The sequence below is a fragment of the Rattus norvegicus genome, chromosome 3, assembly GCF_021556685.1.
Source record: "Rattus norvegicus strain SHRSP/BbbUtx chromosome 3, alternate assembly SHRSP_T2T, whole genome shotgun sequence".
Lineage (NCBI taxonomy): Eukaryota > Metazoa > Chordata > Mammalia > Rodentia > Muridae > Rattus > Rattus norvegicus.
Window position 1 is genome coordinate 5,433,296 of NC_141536.1, and position 15,463 is coordinate 5,448,758.

General features: G+C 35.2%; 1 protein-coding gene across 2 annotated transcripts in view; it reads right to left on the reverse strand.

Annotated features, from left to right (window-relative positions):
• Window positions 1–4,129: 4,129 nt before the first annotated feature.
• Window positions 4,130–15,463, reverse strand: part of Hnmt (histamine N-methyltransferase) — a 32,363-nt gene continuing 21,029 nt past the window's right edge. Inside the window, exons 3-6 of one of the 2 annotated variants that reach the window (XM_087654636.1) lie at window positions 12,872–12,979; window positions 11,606–11,739; window positions 8,970–9,063; window positions 4,130–5,166 (exon numbers count right to left, since the gene is read on the reverse strand). In XM_087654636.1, coding sequence (XP_087510762.1) covers window positions 4,805–5,166; window positions 8,970–9,063; window positions 11,606–11,716 — 567 coding nt within the window. In that variant the 5' untranslated portion in view covers window positions 11,717–11,739; window positions 12,872–12,979 and the 3' untranslated portion in view covers window positions 4,130–4,804. The remainder of the gene's footprint in view (window positions 5,167–8,969; window positions 9,064–11,605; window positions 11,740–12,871; window positions 12,980–15,463) is intronic. The other variant, NM_031044.3, reaches the window with a different exon arrangement.

Sequence of the window (15,463 nt, forward strand, 5' to 3'; positions counted from 1 at the left end):
GCAGCCGAAGACAAGTACTCTACTAACCAGACTACTAAATAAACTATTTAAATGACAAAATAAAACTCAAAAAGAATTAGGTCTCCAAAGCTGGATAAATGGCTAACTAAAGTGCCCATTAATATACTATTACATTAATATACTAAATCTGCTACAGGGTCATCCAGGTTGGCATACTTATCCCCTATGCTAAACTTCTCCAGTCCAGAGGCTGGGCTGCCCTTCCCCCAAGTTGTCCTTCCCTATGTATTCCAGCCATTTTGCCTATGCCAGTCTCTTGGTTAGTCTCTTGGCCTAAACTGCCTCTCTTGGCTAGCAGCTTCTCTCCCTTTCCCCACCCACTTCTCCTTACATGGCCAAGTTCCATCTGGTTATGTCTACTCTGAACCTGCCAAACATACATGCCTCTCACTACTCTCTCTCTCTCAGATCTACAGTAAACTTTCTCCTCCACCATACCAAGGTCCTTTCCTTCTTTATTTTTTTCATTCAAAAGTATCATTAAATAAATATCTGAAAACATTAAATATATACTTGGATCTGCATAGTTTTATAGTCTATGAATATTAATTCTTTATGAACTCCTCATCTCAATTTATGAATGTAAAGGTCACTTAATTTTTTTTGGTTCATGGTAGCAGACCAATTACAAGTTGGTAATTTTAATGATAAGAAAGTATTAGCTCTTAAAATCCTGTTTATCATAGTATATTTTATCTTTGGATTTTGACAATACCCTCTAAGAGCAAATGTCAGAAAGAGTTACAAGTAAATTCATGTTTACACTAATTCTGAGGGAAACAACTCATTTTAGGCAGAGGGTATTATTTCTTTTTAAAGTATTTCTATTGTTCTTATTCCTTTGTTGCTTTGCTTTTTGTTTTGGTTTGCTGGTTGTTGTTGTTGTTGTTGTGCTGGGGATGAAATTCAGGGCCTCGAGTATGCCTTTCAATTGCTCTAGCACCAGTTTAATTTCCTGAGCCATATTTATAACACTAAACTAAACACACAACGTATAAGGCACATGGTTCAGGAAAAAAGAATTTATCAGTCATCTTGTTTATCAGCTCCCAAGGCACCATGCTATACTGAGAGATTCATAACAATATACAAAATAACATTCTAAATTTATATTATTTTGGTTTTATCTTAATATAAAAACAAAGTTAGTAAGTCAATATATGACTACCTCAAATCCTTTGTGATATCAGGAAATACAGGAAGAAGTCAATAGCTACATTCACTGAAGCTCTATGGCTTTCTGTTGTGACTGGAGAGGACAAAGCAAAGTTTCCTCCATTTTGTCTTCTTGCTGAGACTATTTCAGGTTTATCTAGAAATTCATCTCCTTGATAAGATGAAATTTTCTATGGAAAATTTCCCCACTTTATTCTAGGAACCAAGGTCAGAATGTCCTACTAACTTATTTGTGTGGAAACCCTCTATAGCTAAAGACTTAATTTAGCTGTTTCTGTTAAACTACTTGCTTCTGCAAAGCCCTTCCTCCTCTACCCACCTGAGAATGCTGTCATGATGTCATTTGGGCCTTTAAAAACCCTATGCTCTGGACACCTGGGTCTACCCAAATACCTTTGTGTGGTCCCAGCCAGCTGGAATAAAGATTTTCAATTGACTCTGTAATAATACTAAGTTTTAGGCATGTGTGGAGATGGTTTCCTATGTAATATAATATTTAGTAAATCAGGGATAAAGGCTTACCCTTGTAATCTCAGCATTCAGTAGGCTGATACAGCAGACTTGCCATTACAGAGAGGCCACAGCACCTAAAGAAAGTATGGTCTATAAAATGAGAGTCTGTCTCAAAAACAGTCAAAATTAAAAAAGCAAACAAAGAAGTCTTGTGTGAAATGATCCTTGTGAGACAATTATAAATCAGCTCACTTTATTAAGCAAATTAAGAGTATACTGAGCCCTCTAGCCAGCTGACCAGAAGTATGTTTGTGCCTGGGAAAAACTCTGCCTAGACAAAAAGTAACTTTTTATCAAAAGCCTGCAATGACATCATATCTGATGCAGGCCAGGGGAGCTTACAAATATAAACGTGGATGTGTACAACATCCCAGCAGGTCATTCCTCCAGAAGAATCAGACTGTTTTTTGCATATCCAAATCTTTTCTTGGCAAGGAAAAGGGGCCATTTTGGTGTTGTGAAGCACTACCAAGAAGAGTGGAAACCATTTATTGACAGGCAAAAGTAGCTCCCAAATGGAGGAGCAGCAAGCTGAGGGCAATTTGACCATTAATTTATTTTATTGTATATTCCTGTTATATTAAATGAATGTAGATGAGAATTTATTTACCCTTCCATTATTTTAGAAAAGGCCTATAAAGATGAGGAAAAGGTCATATTTATAAATAACAACCTGTAAGCTTATCTATTTCTATCATTAAGTAGCATGTTCATTCTTTTCCTACAAAAGACCGTAATTGCTCTGGAGTCTTGCTTTCTGTTCTTCTGTCAAAGTTGCTCCATCCTCATGAATCAGATCTATTCCGATCTTTTGGTGGTTTTATTCAGGAATTTAATTAAGCTGTCCAAGAAAATTAGTTTAGTTTATGCTCATTATAAACAAAGCTTGATTATTTGTCATTATAAATAGATTCTAAGCCACAGAGATTAACTTTGGGTTAAGAAGGGGCACAGACTCTTCAAAGAGACGATTCCACAACCTAAATAATAATGCCATCATGGGAATGAGAACACCATCTATCGCTGAATTTCAGACTCAAGAACAAGGTGCATATTTTACATAGCAACACAGACCTGGCCTCCAGGTTCTCCTACCATCCCTCAGTCCCTACCTAGTATACCCCATTCCCAATCCTGAACTGACGGGGCTGCCCTTCTGCCAGAGGCTCTTTGCTATATATATTTTGCTCAGATATTTTGGTTTCTCCTCTCTTTGTCTCCTCCTCCTCCTTCTTTCTCCTTTCTTCTTTTTCTTCCTCTTCCTCCTCTTCTTCATCACTACATTTCCTTTTCTCTACATGTACTCTTTCTCTCTCTTCCCTCTCCCCTTCCCCCTAGCAACCCACTGGTCTCCTTCCTTGGGTAGAGTGAACTCACCTCCCTGATAGCAGCTTCCTGCCTTTATATTTAATCTGGCTTGAATTGACTTGTTTCACTGGGAAAGAAATAATGTATCAACTATGAGTTAAGGCTTTGTACTATAAAAATCATAGCTCCCTGGACCTTTCTTCTCACTTCTGATGGGAATTATCAGTTTATTATTATAGAAATTATTTATGAATTACTAAATTACTTAGTAACTTAAATATATACTATTATTATTAGAATAACTGAATTATTTAAAACAAAACATTAGCTTCATTTAGACTCTCAGTCATTATACTAGACATTTAGAGTAGCACACAAAACAAAATAATACTCATACCCTTTGTGGAGCTTTGGACTGAAATCTTATTGTCAAAGTAACTTTTTGGAGGAAGGTTATCATATAACTTTTACATTATAAAATAAATATAGTATCATATATGGTATAATATATTTTATATATTGATATGTTTTATAAAATGAAGAATATATTTTGTGGAGCATGGTATGGTATGATGAGAGAACATACCTCAGCAGGCCCAAGCTAAGGCATCCCTCCCCAATGCAGTACCAGCAATATGATGGGTGTAATAGAGAATAGAGTTTATTTAGGGAATGGGAAGTAGAGTTGAGAAGGCAGAGAAAGAGAGGAGACAAAAAAGGACAGAGAGAGAAAGAAAAAGAGATGAGAAGAGACTGGCCAGGAGCACATGGAGAGAAGGGCGGAGGAGAAAGGGAGGGAGGGAGTAAGGGATCAGACAGAAAAGGGCAAAGAGTCAAAGAGAATGGAAGAAGCCAAACAGTTCCTTTTATTGTACGCCAGGCCTACCTGGATGCTGCTACTGTTGGATGGAGCATAGAAGGAATTCCAACATATATGTATATATATATATATATATATATATATATATATATATATATATATATTATAAAATATTAGTATTTTAAACTTTACAGGACCTTTTAAATGTGTCAGAAACTAAACCTTAAAAACAAAAAAAGTGAATGGAATTGATTGTTACAAAAGACAACTTAGAGAAAACAAAGAACCAAATTTATAGTAATCCTTTAAATATTTATTTTAGTTTTAATTATGTATGTGGGGTAGGGTATGTACACATAAGTGTTGACTCCCAGAGAGGCCAGTATATGACATCAGATTCCCTAAAGATGACATCATAAATGGTTAGAAGGTACAGCACATGCATGTTCCAAACTGAACCCTAGCAGGTCCTTTGGAAGAACCATCCCACCAGCCCATGATTTTCTGATGCTATTAATAAAACATATGATAGAAACTACTGTAGAAGAAAGTGAGAAGATTAACACTCTGTACAAGTAGAGAAATATTTAGGTTTTGTCAACAGAGAATCAATAAATATCACCTTACTCAAAAGAATGGATGACACATATTTTATTACTATTCTAAAAATTTCCAGTACACTAAGAAAATGGAAAGAACTTTACTATCAGTAAGCTAATGAAACTCAAGTCTCATGTTTCCAGTTGGGCAGTGTTTAGCCTGAGTATTAGCTTTTAAGGTCACAACTGGAAGTGGCTCAGTTCTTAGAAAGTCTAAGTTGTCTTGGAAACTTGTAGATTTCATTTATAAGAAATAATATTGTATTCTATTATGGGATTAATTTTAACTTCAATATTTAAATAATATGTATTTAATATGTAAATAAATCAGCATTTGGTCAAAATATGAGTTCTGAATACTCATGACTTATACATTTGCCTCAACCACTATAAAACTCAGATTGTTGTTGAAAAGTACCTTCCCCTCTTTCTTAACACTAAATTCAGGCTCTTGAAGATCTTTCATAATTTCCTCTTTGAGGTCCAGTGGTGCTGTTTTGATAAAGTTGCAGGTTTCTGTCAAAAAATCCCAAAGCAGGTCTCCATTTTCATTACCATCAATAAAACAGTCTGTTATGTCCATAGTGGACAAAAGGTCGTAACATTCATACTTAATACCCAGGTCGTCCAGTATCTGAGCAAGATCAGAAGATGTGACATACTGGCAGAGGTCATCCCTGGGTAGGCGGAATCCATATTTTTTCCATAGCTTTTCCCAGCCACTAGTTCCTATGCAAAAAACAAAGTTGATGCTGTCTTTATTTTTTCTTTCATTTAGCCTCTCTCAGTCATTATACTAGACATTTAGAGTAGAGCACAGAACAAAACAATATTCATACCCTTTGTGCAGCTTAATTCAAGTTGCATAACAAAACCAGGGAGAAGATTAAATAGGTAATTAAATATATCATATGATATAAATTGTAAGCCAAAAACAGAGTAAGGCATAATAAGTATGGTCAAAGACATTTAAATATTGCTGTTTTACCTATAGTGATCACAGAGACTGTTTCATGTGGTAACATTTGAGGACAAATCTCAGCAATCATGTAGACATCACAAGGAAGATTACTCCAAATGGAAAGAACAGCTATTAGGGATTTGAAGCAAATGCAAGGTTGGCACATTTAAGAACTAACCAGCCAGCCAAGGAACTTGGAGTCGAATGAGCATGAGAAAGAAGTAAAAAACATATCTGTGAAATATTTCAGTGTAAAAATTCATCACTTAAAACAAAATTCAAATAGTTTATACTTCCTATTCAGTTCATTTTTTCATGTTGATAATCAAAAAATTCTGCTAGTTAGTGCTAAGTGAGTATTTATTAAGTTAAAATTGTTCTGTAGCAGAAGCAAAGGAACACAGAATAAATAGGATCTATATCGTACACTGACCACTAAATGATCTGATTTTCTTGAATAACCTGTCTTTCTTGTCCTAATTAGTTTTATTTATTTAGCCTACATTGTTTTGTCTGACCACCTCCATATACAGCATATATGCATGGGAAAATAAATATTCTCTTTTGGTTGTACTTTAGAACCTTGTAGTCCCAGTATCACAAAATACAAATAAACAACTATTCAATTGAATTCAAACACATGTTGACCATTTTCTGTTAACCCATAGCTTATACGAAGCTATAGTAATAAACTGAAAGGCAAGGGCACTGATCTTTAATTTCCTTAGCTCATAAAAGCCTTTGATATGAAGGGAGGGAGTACTCAATATACTTTGGATAAAATCTAATGCCATTTGCTCCATGTTTTTAATGGATACACATGAAAGCGTATGACTGAGGGAACTAGGAATAATCTAGTCAACTAAGCTGATAGAAAATGGACAAGATATTTGGCAGTAATATTTCTATAACTGGGTTCAATATCTTATTTAAGCACGAAGCAAACTGTTTTAAAAGGTGATTTTTTTGTTTTATAATTCATATTATATATTTATTTAATATTTCTGACAAGTATAAGGAAATTCCTGGAATATTTTTTCTTGTTTTGCTCAGTGGTTATGTTAAGAAGAAGATAATGTGACATTCTTCCCAGAAGTAGTGACTATGATAACAGTAAGACCTTATTTGAGTTCTAGTCTAGTGAACTGAACGCTCTTAGTTCTTAACTCTCATTTCCAGGAACAATATCAACTAAAAATGCTTACTTCTTACAGATGACAATATCCTATTCTTCAATGAATAATAAAAGCTTGTGAACTACATGTTTGAAAAAGCGGAAACTATTTCTACCATATAAATTGCATCAACTGAATAATTTCTAGCTCAGGATTCTTTTTTAAAAAATGCTTATTGTCGCTTTTACTGACCTTTTGATTCCATATAAAAACACACAGAGCTCATTTGGATCCCATATATGGATAAATGCAAATAACATGGCTCTTCTAGCTCTCTGCAAATAGCCTAAAATTAACTAAGGCTTAGAAGTAAAGTGTATGTATGTTAAAGTACACTCTGTTCATACACCATGTGTCCTCATACTCTTCTCTGTGTCTGTTTTGTTTTCAGATTTCTTAGTGCTAATAACCTATGGGTATATTAACTTTTTTGCTGCAGCCAGCAGACTATTCTATCTATAAAAGGACTTGATCAATTCTAAAATTCACATAGAATACCATATTCTAAACCATAAAATGCTTTTCTTTTTGGCAAATACCTAACAATTAAATATGAAACTGCTCAAAATGTCAGATTCATTAGAAGAATTGTGATTAGTATAAAGTATGTTAATTCAAGATGAATTTCTGTTTAGAATAGTGTTTCTATTTTACTGATGCTGATCATAAGACATTTCACAACATTGAAAACTGGGTTTAACTTCGTAATACAAAGTACTCTTGACCAAGTGTCCTAATTTAGTCATGAGTTAGAAAAGATTCAATTTACTTAATCTCTTCAAAATGGAAAACCAGATCTTGCCCATATAAATGAGTAACTTTAACTAACTAGAGGTAAAAGTAGTATATCAGAATGTACGCATAGGGAGTTGGGCGTATGCAAGAGTTCCTGGCTCTAAACCTTCATGTGAAGTAGAGCCCAGGGGTGATAGGCACAATAGCATCATCCATTTAGAAAAATACTCCTTATACATGAAGACAAATTTTGTAGTACACAGTGTCATTGCTTGGAGCTGATATCTGGTAATGATTACAAGGACTGTGGTGTATTTAGAAAAGTGTCACTTAGCAACAAGTGAACAATCCAGGAAATCCATTAAAGAACTACTACAAAGACAGAGAAGAGTGGCGGGTGCCAATGATACTCAAGTGACAGAGAAAGGAGGGCTGTTAACTTTGAATCCCGCCTACACTCACAGTGAAATCTTACAAATGACCTTCATGCCAGTGTCTCGTTTTCTAAGATTTACCTGTGTTCTTTGTGCAACACTATGACCCTGGGAGCAACAAACGAATTAAATGTCTTCCTTGAAAATTAAAACTGGATAGCAAAGTAAGCCAAATGGAACATCTTATAGGTATGTAAGAAAAGCTATAATTTACTATGTTGCTAATGGCTTTAGAAATGCAAATTAGTATAATATAGTATTCAGATGAACAGGAGCATCTAAAATAATTAAAATTTTAGTTACTTTTTTAGTAAATCACAAAGATGGGGGAAAGCCATTCAAGTGACACAATATATGTAAATATAATCAGTGTACTTGTTTGTCTCTCATGTTAAAACTACCATCACTTGAACTTTCTGTTCCATATGGCAAAGCTGTGCTGCTTGCTCTTTGTCAACTTGACACAAATATAGACACACCTTGGAAGAGGATTCTCAATTGAGGGATTTCCTCCATCAGATCTGCCTGTGAGCATGCTGGAAGGACATTGTTTTACAGTATAAATGGAGCCATCAGTAGGCCAATAGGGCTAGAAGCAAGCCAGCAAGCAACATTATTTTGACATCTCTGCTACAGTTCCTGCCTCCAGGTTCCTGCTTTGAGTTTTTGCTTTGCCTTTCCTGCCTTGATGGACTGTGACCTATAAACCACTTAAACATTTTTCTCCTCAAGTTTGTTTTGGTCAGTGTGTTATCACAGCAACAGATGCAGACATACAAACACAAGGCAAAGAATTTTTCCTTTCATTTTTTTCATTTATGTAAGGTTTTATTATATTTTCAGCTGTATTTATTTGTGTATGTGTGCATACATGTGCATATGATAGATATATATGTATGTTAAGCTGGAGTTACAGATAGTTGTAAACTACCTGAAGTAGGTGCTAAAAACCAAACTGCAGTCCTCTACAAAAGCAGTATGTATTCTATTTGTCATCTCTAACTCCTTTATAAGATGCTCTCTGAATAGATAGAGGCAAAAAGATTTTGTTTCCACTAGATTCTTTAGACTAAGCCCTGTGGCAAATGGCATTTCTACTAATCTAAAAGTTAATTTGAAACTCATTTCACAACAAAGACAAAATATACTAACTTTTTCTAAACATATGTATCCATGCATCTGTTTACAATTACTACTTTAACATCCAGGTTGACTGAAATGGCTTACCTGACACAAGAATAATGAGAATTTTAGCATTGGCAGCTAAGAGACCGTGGAAGAATTTCAGGGTGGCTGGGATATCCTTTACATAATATAGCATCTAAGTAGGAAAGAGAAAAGAAACGAGATGGTTCTCTATGTTGATTTGGATCAGACTTGAGGAAATCTAATAACAGCCAGTTTATTCCCTGTGTATTTAAGGCCAGGGTAATTGAGGGGGGAAAAAACATTTCCTCGTGTAATATAATCCACAGTGATAAGGAAGTGTAATTCCACTGAAACTTGATTCAGGGTACCTGTCGTTTCTTCCAAGAAGCTAATACAGGTAACCTATCACTAGGTGGCTTAAGGCTTAAGGGTATGGTCTGGTCTTGGTCACATAGATAACATAGAATTCATTTCTTTATTTTTCTTTTTTTCTTTTTTTTTTTTTCGGAGCTGGGGACCGAACCCAGGGCCTTGTGCTTCCTAGGCAAGTGCTCTACCACTGAGCTAAATCCCCAACCCCATAGAATTCATTTCAACTATTTGCCACCTCTGGTCTGAACAAAAATGGCTCCACAGGCTAATATTCCTGAATGTTGCGGTGGCACTCGATTGGAGGAAGTACGTGACTTGGGGTGGGTATTGAGGTTTCAAAAGCCCATGCAAAGCCAAATGTCTCTCCCTCTCTCCTTGTGGCCTGCAGATACAGGTATAGATCTCTCAAACTACTTCTCCAGCATTGTATCCATCTGCATGCTGCCATGCTTCCTGCCATGACGAAAACGGACTAAACTTCTGCAAGGAAATGTACAAAATGTAGTCTGAGGAGAAAAGAAGCACCAAGACCTGTTAAAAAGGTAAGTCCAATGCTCAAGAAAATGAAAAGTTGAAAGAAAAGCCCGATTCCAAGTGGAATAGAGTGGTGACATCAGAGCAAGACCCGGGCCGGCAAAGCTTTCACCTTGTAAATGGGAATTAGAGAAAAGCTTAGGCTTGATAAGAATGTATTTAACAAGGAAGGAGCATGTTCTAGCCCCAGCAAGCAGAATTGTCAGTTTTGGCCATGTGGTTTGGCTTTAGAGTCATGGATTCAAAGAAAGGGGCTATGGAATCTCCCTCAGTGACTAAGGAAAGCCACTGGAACCAGGCATGTGTCAGGGGTGTATCCCTGCATGGAGGCCCAGAGCTCTGAAAGTGAAGCCTGGATTTTGTTGAAAACCTCCAAAATATTGGGAATGCCATCATGATGGGACATTAGCAGAGGAGAGTTGCTACAAGGTATGGACCCAGTCCAAGGAAAAGAAGTATGTTGCAGTCAACACAACTAAAATGAGTTGGAGATCTGAAGAATACTTTGACATTAGATATAGCGATGCAGAGTTTGGAGTTTGTCCTGATGGGTTTTGATCACTATGCTCCCTTTTGGAATGGTAGTGCATATTCTGTGCCATTGTATGTTGGAAGTATGTGATAGGGTTTTAATCATTTTGACTTTATAGGAAATTACATGAGTCTCAAAAGAGATTTTGAACTTCGAACTTTTAAACAGATTGAGACTGCTATAGACTGTGGAGACCATTGAAGTTAGACTGAAAGCATTTTCCATTATGAAATATGTATAAGGGCAGAGAAGTGGAATATGTCGGTTTGACAAAGAAAGGCCTTCATAGAATACATAGTATTATATCTGAGTGCCTTACTTTGTAAGAGTTGTCATGGCCATGGTGTTTTTAAACAGCAATATAATACAAGAATACATGGACAGATAATAAAAGATTAATTTTCAGGGGGCTTTTTTATTAAAAAGTATGACCGATTAAGATTGAACGAATGATCAGCAGCAGGTGACAGGAGGAGAAAAGAGAGGAAAACTAGGAAACAGCTGCATGAGGGCAGTAAACACATCTAATAGAGAAATAATGTATGATTAATAAATATGCTACTTGTCTCCTGGAACATAAAAGATTTGTTTTCTAAGGAAATATAGGCTTGGAACTGCTTAAATATGCTGAGTTTTGAACTAAATTTTTTTCTTTTTTGGTTTTTATGATTCTACTTCTTTGAATTCAATGATATTTGAACTGTAAGAAGGATTACAACACTGATATACTCTTTATTATTCATAAATTTCAGTGATGCCTAGAATTGAAGCCTTATGGCGTTTACTCAATAATATTGCTGATTATCCACTGCTGCTAAGTCATAGAAGTAAAGTCCTTCTAAATGATTGGCTCACTTAAGTAACATATTATTGACCTAATATTATAAAATATGTCCCTTTTATTATATGTATACTATCGAAGATACCTACTAATGGAAAAACTAGAAGTTTCTGAAAATGTCTGAAATATTTAAGATATAGATATAGGTAGAGGTAGAAATAGAGACATAGATAAAGGTGGAGATAGATAGATAGATACATACATACTGGCCATCTATGCCAACAGAGCCATTGAAAACTCACTAGGATATATTATTATCACTTTATAGTTCTAAACAAGTATCTTTTCATATGTCAAAGAATATTTGTATTTTCCTTTTAAGGCAGAAAGTGGTTGCTTATAAAACTAGAAATAAAACATTTTCATTTTGTGCACTCTTCATACAAACTTGAGGAAAATATCTTTTTGGTGGTATATTTTGAGACCATTTCCTACCTGAATCATATGAATAAAGTCCCACTTTGGAGGTTCTTCGTCTTCTTCCACTACACGTTTTTGATATTCAGATGATGTCTCCTTATGCCAAGCAAATTTTATGTTCTCCATGTTTGATGTCTTTGCTACAAGCTCTAAATACTCAGAAAAGGTGGCCTTCAATCAATTTTAATTACAGAACCCATTATTTTCATTTAAATTTTTAATGCAATGAATGTTAGAAGACTATGATGGCTAATCTTCATTGTTAACTAAACTACTTCAAGAATTAACTGAAATCCAAGAAGTTGGGCAAACTTGTGTGGGGGGGGGCAGTCTTGATTGGATCACTTGGTGTGGGAATGCCCACCCTAGATCCAAATCATTTGAGGTCAGAATGGGTCTATGAATCTAAGACCATATCTTCTGGTGGTAGCCCACATAAATGAATGTGAAAAAAAGGAAGCTTTTTTGTCTGTTTGTATTAACTTTCACTGACAAGTTCATCTATTGTGCTGCTAAGATATTCCTTTACTTTTATGACTTTATAAGTATTTTACCTACTTCTCTGGGATTCCAATCCAGACTAAAGACCAGCTGAGTTATTCAGTCTTACATACTGAACAGCTACTGGATTTGTGGGCCCTTGTATCCAAAGAAAGCCACCGTTACATTAGAAAGAACATATCCTGTAAGCCACTCTGCTACACTCCCCTCCCCAACACACACACACACACACACACACACGCACGCACACACGCATGCACGCACACGCACACACGCACACACGCACACACACATATATATACATAATATGTAAATTCTATCAATTCAGTTCCATTAGAGAACCTTAATATACGGACATAAAAATGGCACTTTTTCTTTATTATGTAGCTAGCTAAGGAAATCAGAAGGTTTGTCTAGACTTTTTTTTCCCGTAGTACTAGACAAACTTGGAAGTGGAAGGAAAAACTAAGAAATAAATGTGAGAATGTGGTTAAATACAGGCTATATTACTGTAGTATAATGATTAAATCGACTGCAGATTTTTATGAGTAGAAATTTGATATAAAACAGATTAATCAATGAAGTCAAGAAATTCACTGTCTGTAGCTTCAGGTCTTTTTGTTCCTGTTTTCTAAGAATTAATTAAGTTTTTCTCTAAATAAATGTAACAAATACATAGTAGTCATTGTGTTATTAACAATTTGAAGAACACATATATACAAACACAAACAAAAGACAAACTGAGAAGCTAAGCCTCTGAAAATAGAATTTAACATATACCTTTGTACTTGACAATTTGTTCGGCATTTGGCTCTACAACTTCATTGTTAATACAGATTCCTGGGTACTGAGCCTGGACTTTGGAGAGAATCTGAAGGTCAATTTCACCTAAAAGGTAAATAAATAGAACAAGCTACATTGAATGTGACAATTAAGAACAACTTGAATTGATTTACTTGTTGAGTTACATTTACAAAGAATTGCAAAAACAATTAACATTCAACTGTTGCATTCCCTTAATATCTACGATGTTCAAGCACTGGATTTGAAGTAGAAATAATAACTCAGCATAAGAAGGAGTATGAATACCATTCACTTATTCTTTCATTCATATAATCTCCACTTATATCTGTTACTGCTCACTGACTCAAAGCTTCCAGGGACTAAAGGAGGCAATCACTAAGTTTTGCTGTAGTCAAATATAATTTTAACTATTTGTCAATTGAGAAATATACTTAAGCCAGAAATATTAAAATATGAGAAAAGCACAACTTGGAACTGATAACTAATTTAATACAGAAGAAAACTTAAAAGAATATTTAAAGTAAAAAGTTAAGGGATGTACATACAGAATATAAAAATGTCAGATATTTTTTTAAAAAATTCATGCCAGGTACCAAGTGCTCTCTTCAAAAACTACTGTCTTGGGGGTGGGGGGAAGGGGTTAGAACACTTGCTGATCAAATTTAAGGACTTGTCAATCCTGAAATTTGTTTCTTAACACCTCCATTTGCACACACACACACACACACACACACACACACACACACACACCAGCTACAGCAGACCCTTAAGGCTTTGTCTCATAATACTGTGCCATATGCTTTTGTTGCTCATTATGTCTAACTTTGGGAAGATTCTGTCAATGCCACTCACACCAAAATTTTATAGGTTAACATCATTTCATATTTTGTCAAAAGATATTTACATTTTAATGAAAGTCAACATGTAACCTAACTAAATAAGAATGTCTAACTTAATTTGGATGTATCAGCAATAGGAAAAAATGAAACAGTTTTAAACAGAGAGGTTCAAAGAAACACATAAAGAACCAATAATATTTATTCATTGTCAACCATATTTTATATTGTACTTTATATCATCTCAATATTTATCCACCATATGAATGAATTAGGTATTATTATTATTTATTGTTGATTATTATTATTTACTACTGCTACTATTATCATTTTCTGATGAGTAAAATGAAGTTTGGATAGATTGTCTTAGTTAGATTTTTTTTTTATGGCTGTGATAAAACACCATGACCAAAAGTAACTTGGGGAGGAAAGAATTTGTTTTACCTTATGCATCTTCTAAATCACTAAGAAAAGCCAGAGCAGGAACCTGGAAGAGGGAACTGGGACAGAAGCCATAGTACAGTTGATTACTAGCTTTCTCCTTGTGGCTTGTTAGGCCTACTTTCTGATAGGACCCTGGGCCACTTGTCCAAGGACAACATTGTCCACAGTGGGCTGTATCCTCCCTCATCCATCATCAAAAGAGAAAATACCACATAGACATTCTAACAAGCCAATCTGGTGGAGGCACTTTTCTCAACAGAGGGTCTGACTTTACAACTGATAGTCGCTTGGGACAAGCCAACGTAAAACTGGCCAGCATACCAGGAGAACAAGAATCTCTGAACCAAGCAAGGCCACCTATGAGCTCACAGAGATCGAAGCTTCAAGTACAGAGCCTATGTGGATCTGAATCATGTATATATTATATAGTTTTAGCTTAGTATTTTTACAGAACTTCTTAATGTGAGAGCAAGTATCTGTGACTTTTGTGCCTGCTCTGTTCTCTTTTCCTCCTGGGTTGCTATGTCCAACTTCTATATATTTTTTGCTTTGTCTTATCTTTTATTTTGTCATGGTTGGCTGTTATCCCTTAGAAGCATGTTCCTTTGTAATGAGGGGGTGGATCTGGAGGGAACTGGGAAGGAGTATAAAGAGAGGAATTATAATCAGGATATATTGTATAAGAATAAATAAATCTGTGAAATGAGTATGTGTGTATGTGTATGTTTATGTGTGTAACAGTAATAATTAAAGAATAAGAGGTCAGGAGAAAAATATGTGATGAAATACACAGGTGGGACTAGAGATAGAAAATGAAAGGGTATGATTATTTTTTTCTAAAAAATATTTTTAAAAAACAAAATAGATTTATGTGTGCTTCTTTCTCAACAACATGAAAAGCAATATTTCAAGTTTTCCCTTGTACTGTAGTTTACTCTGAAGGGTTTCATGGAACTAGAGAGATGGTACAGTGGTTAAGATCCTTTGTAGCTCTTGAGGAGGGCCAGAATTTGGTTGCAAATATCCACATGATATCTTACAAGCATTTGTAATTCCAGTTCCATTTCTAGCCTTCACTGGAACCAGGCATACATGTGGTGCATATATACATTCATACAACAAACTTTTATACAAAAAAATTAAGTATTACCTTGAAACCTTTACCTATGCTGTTTATCATCTGTAATCAGTAGGCTTTAGAACTTCCTTATTCTGCTTCTCTGGTATCAAGCATTTTTTCTAATAAACAAGTCTTTCTTTTTTCAGTTCTACTAGCATTGCCCTTGCT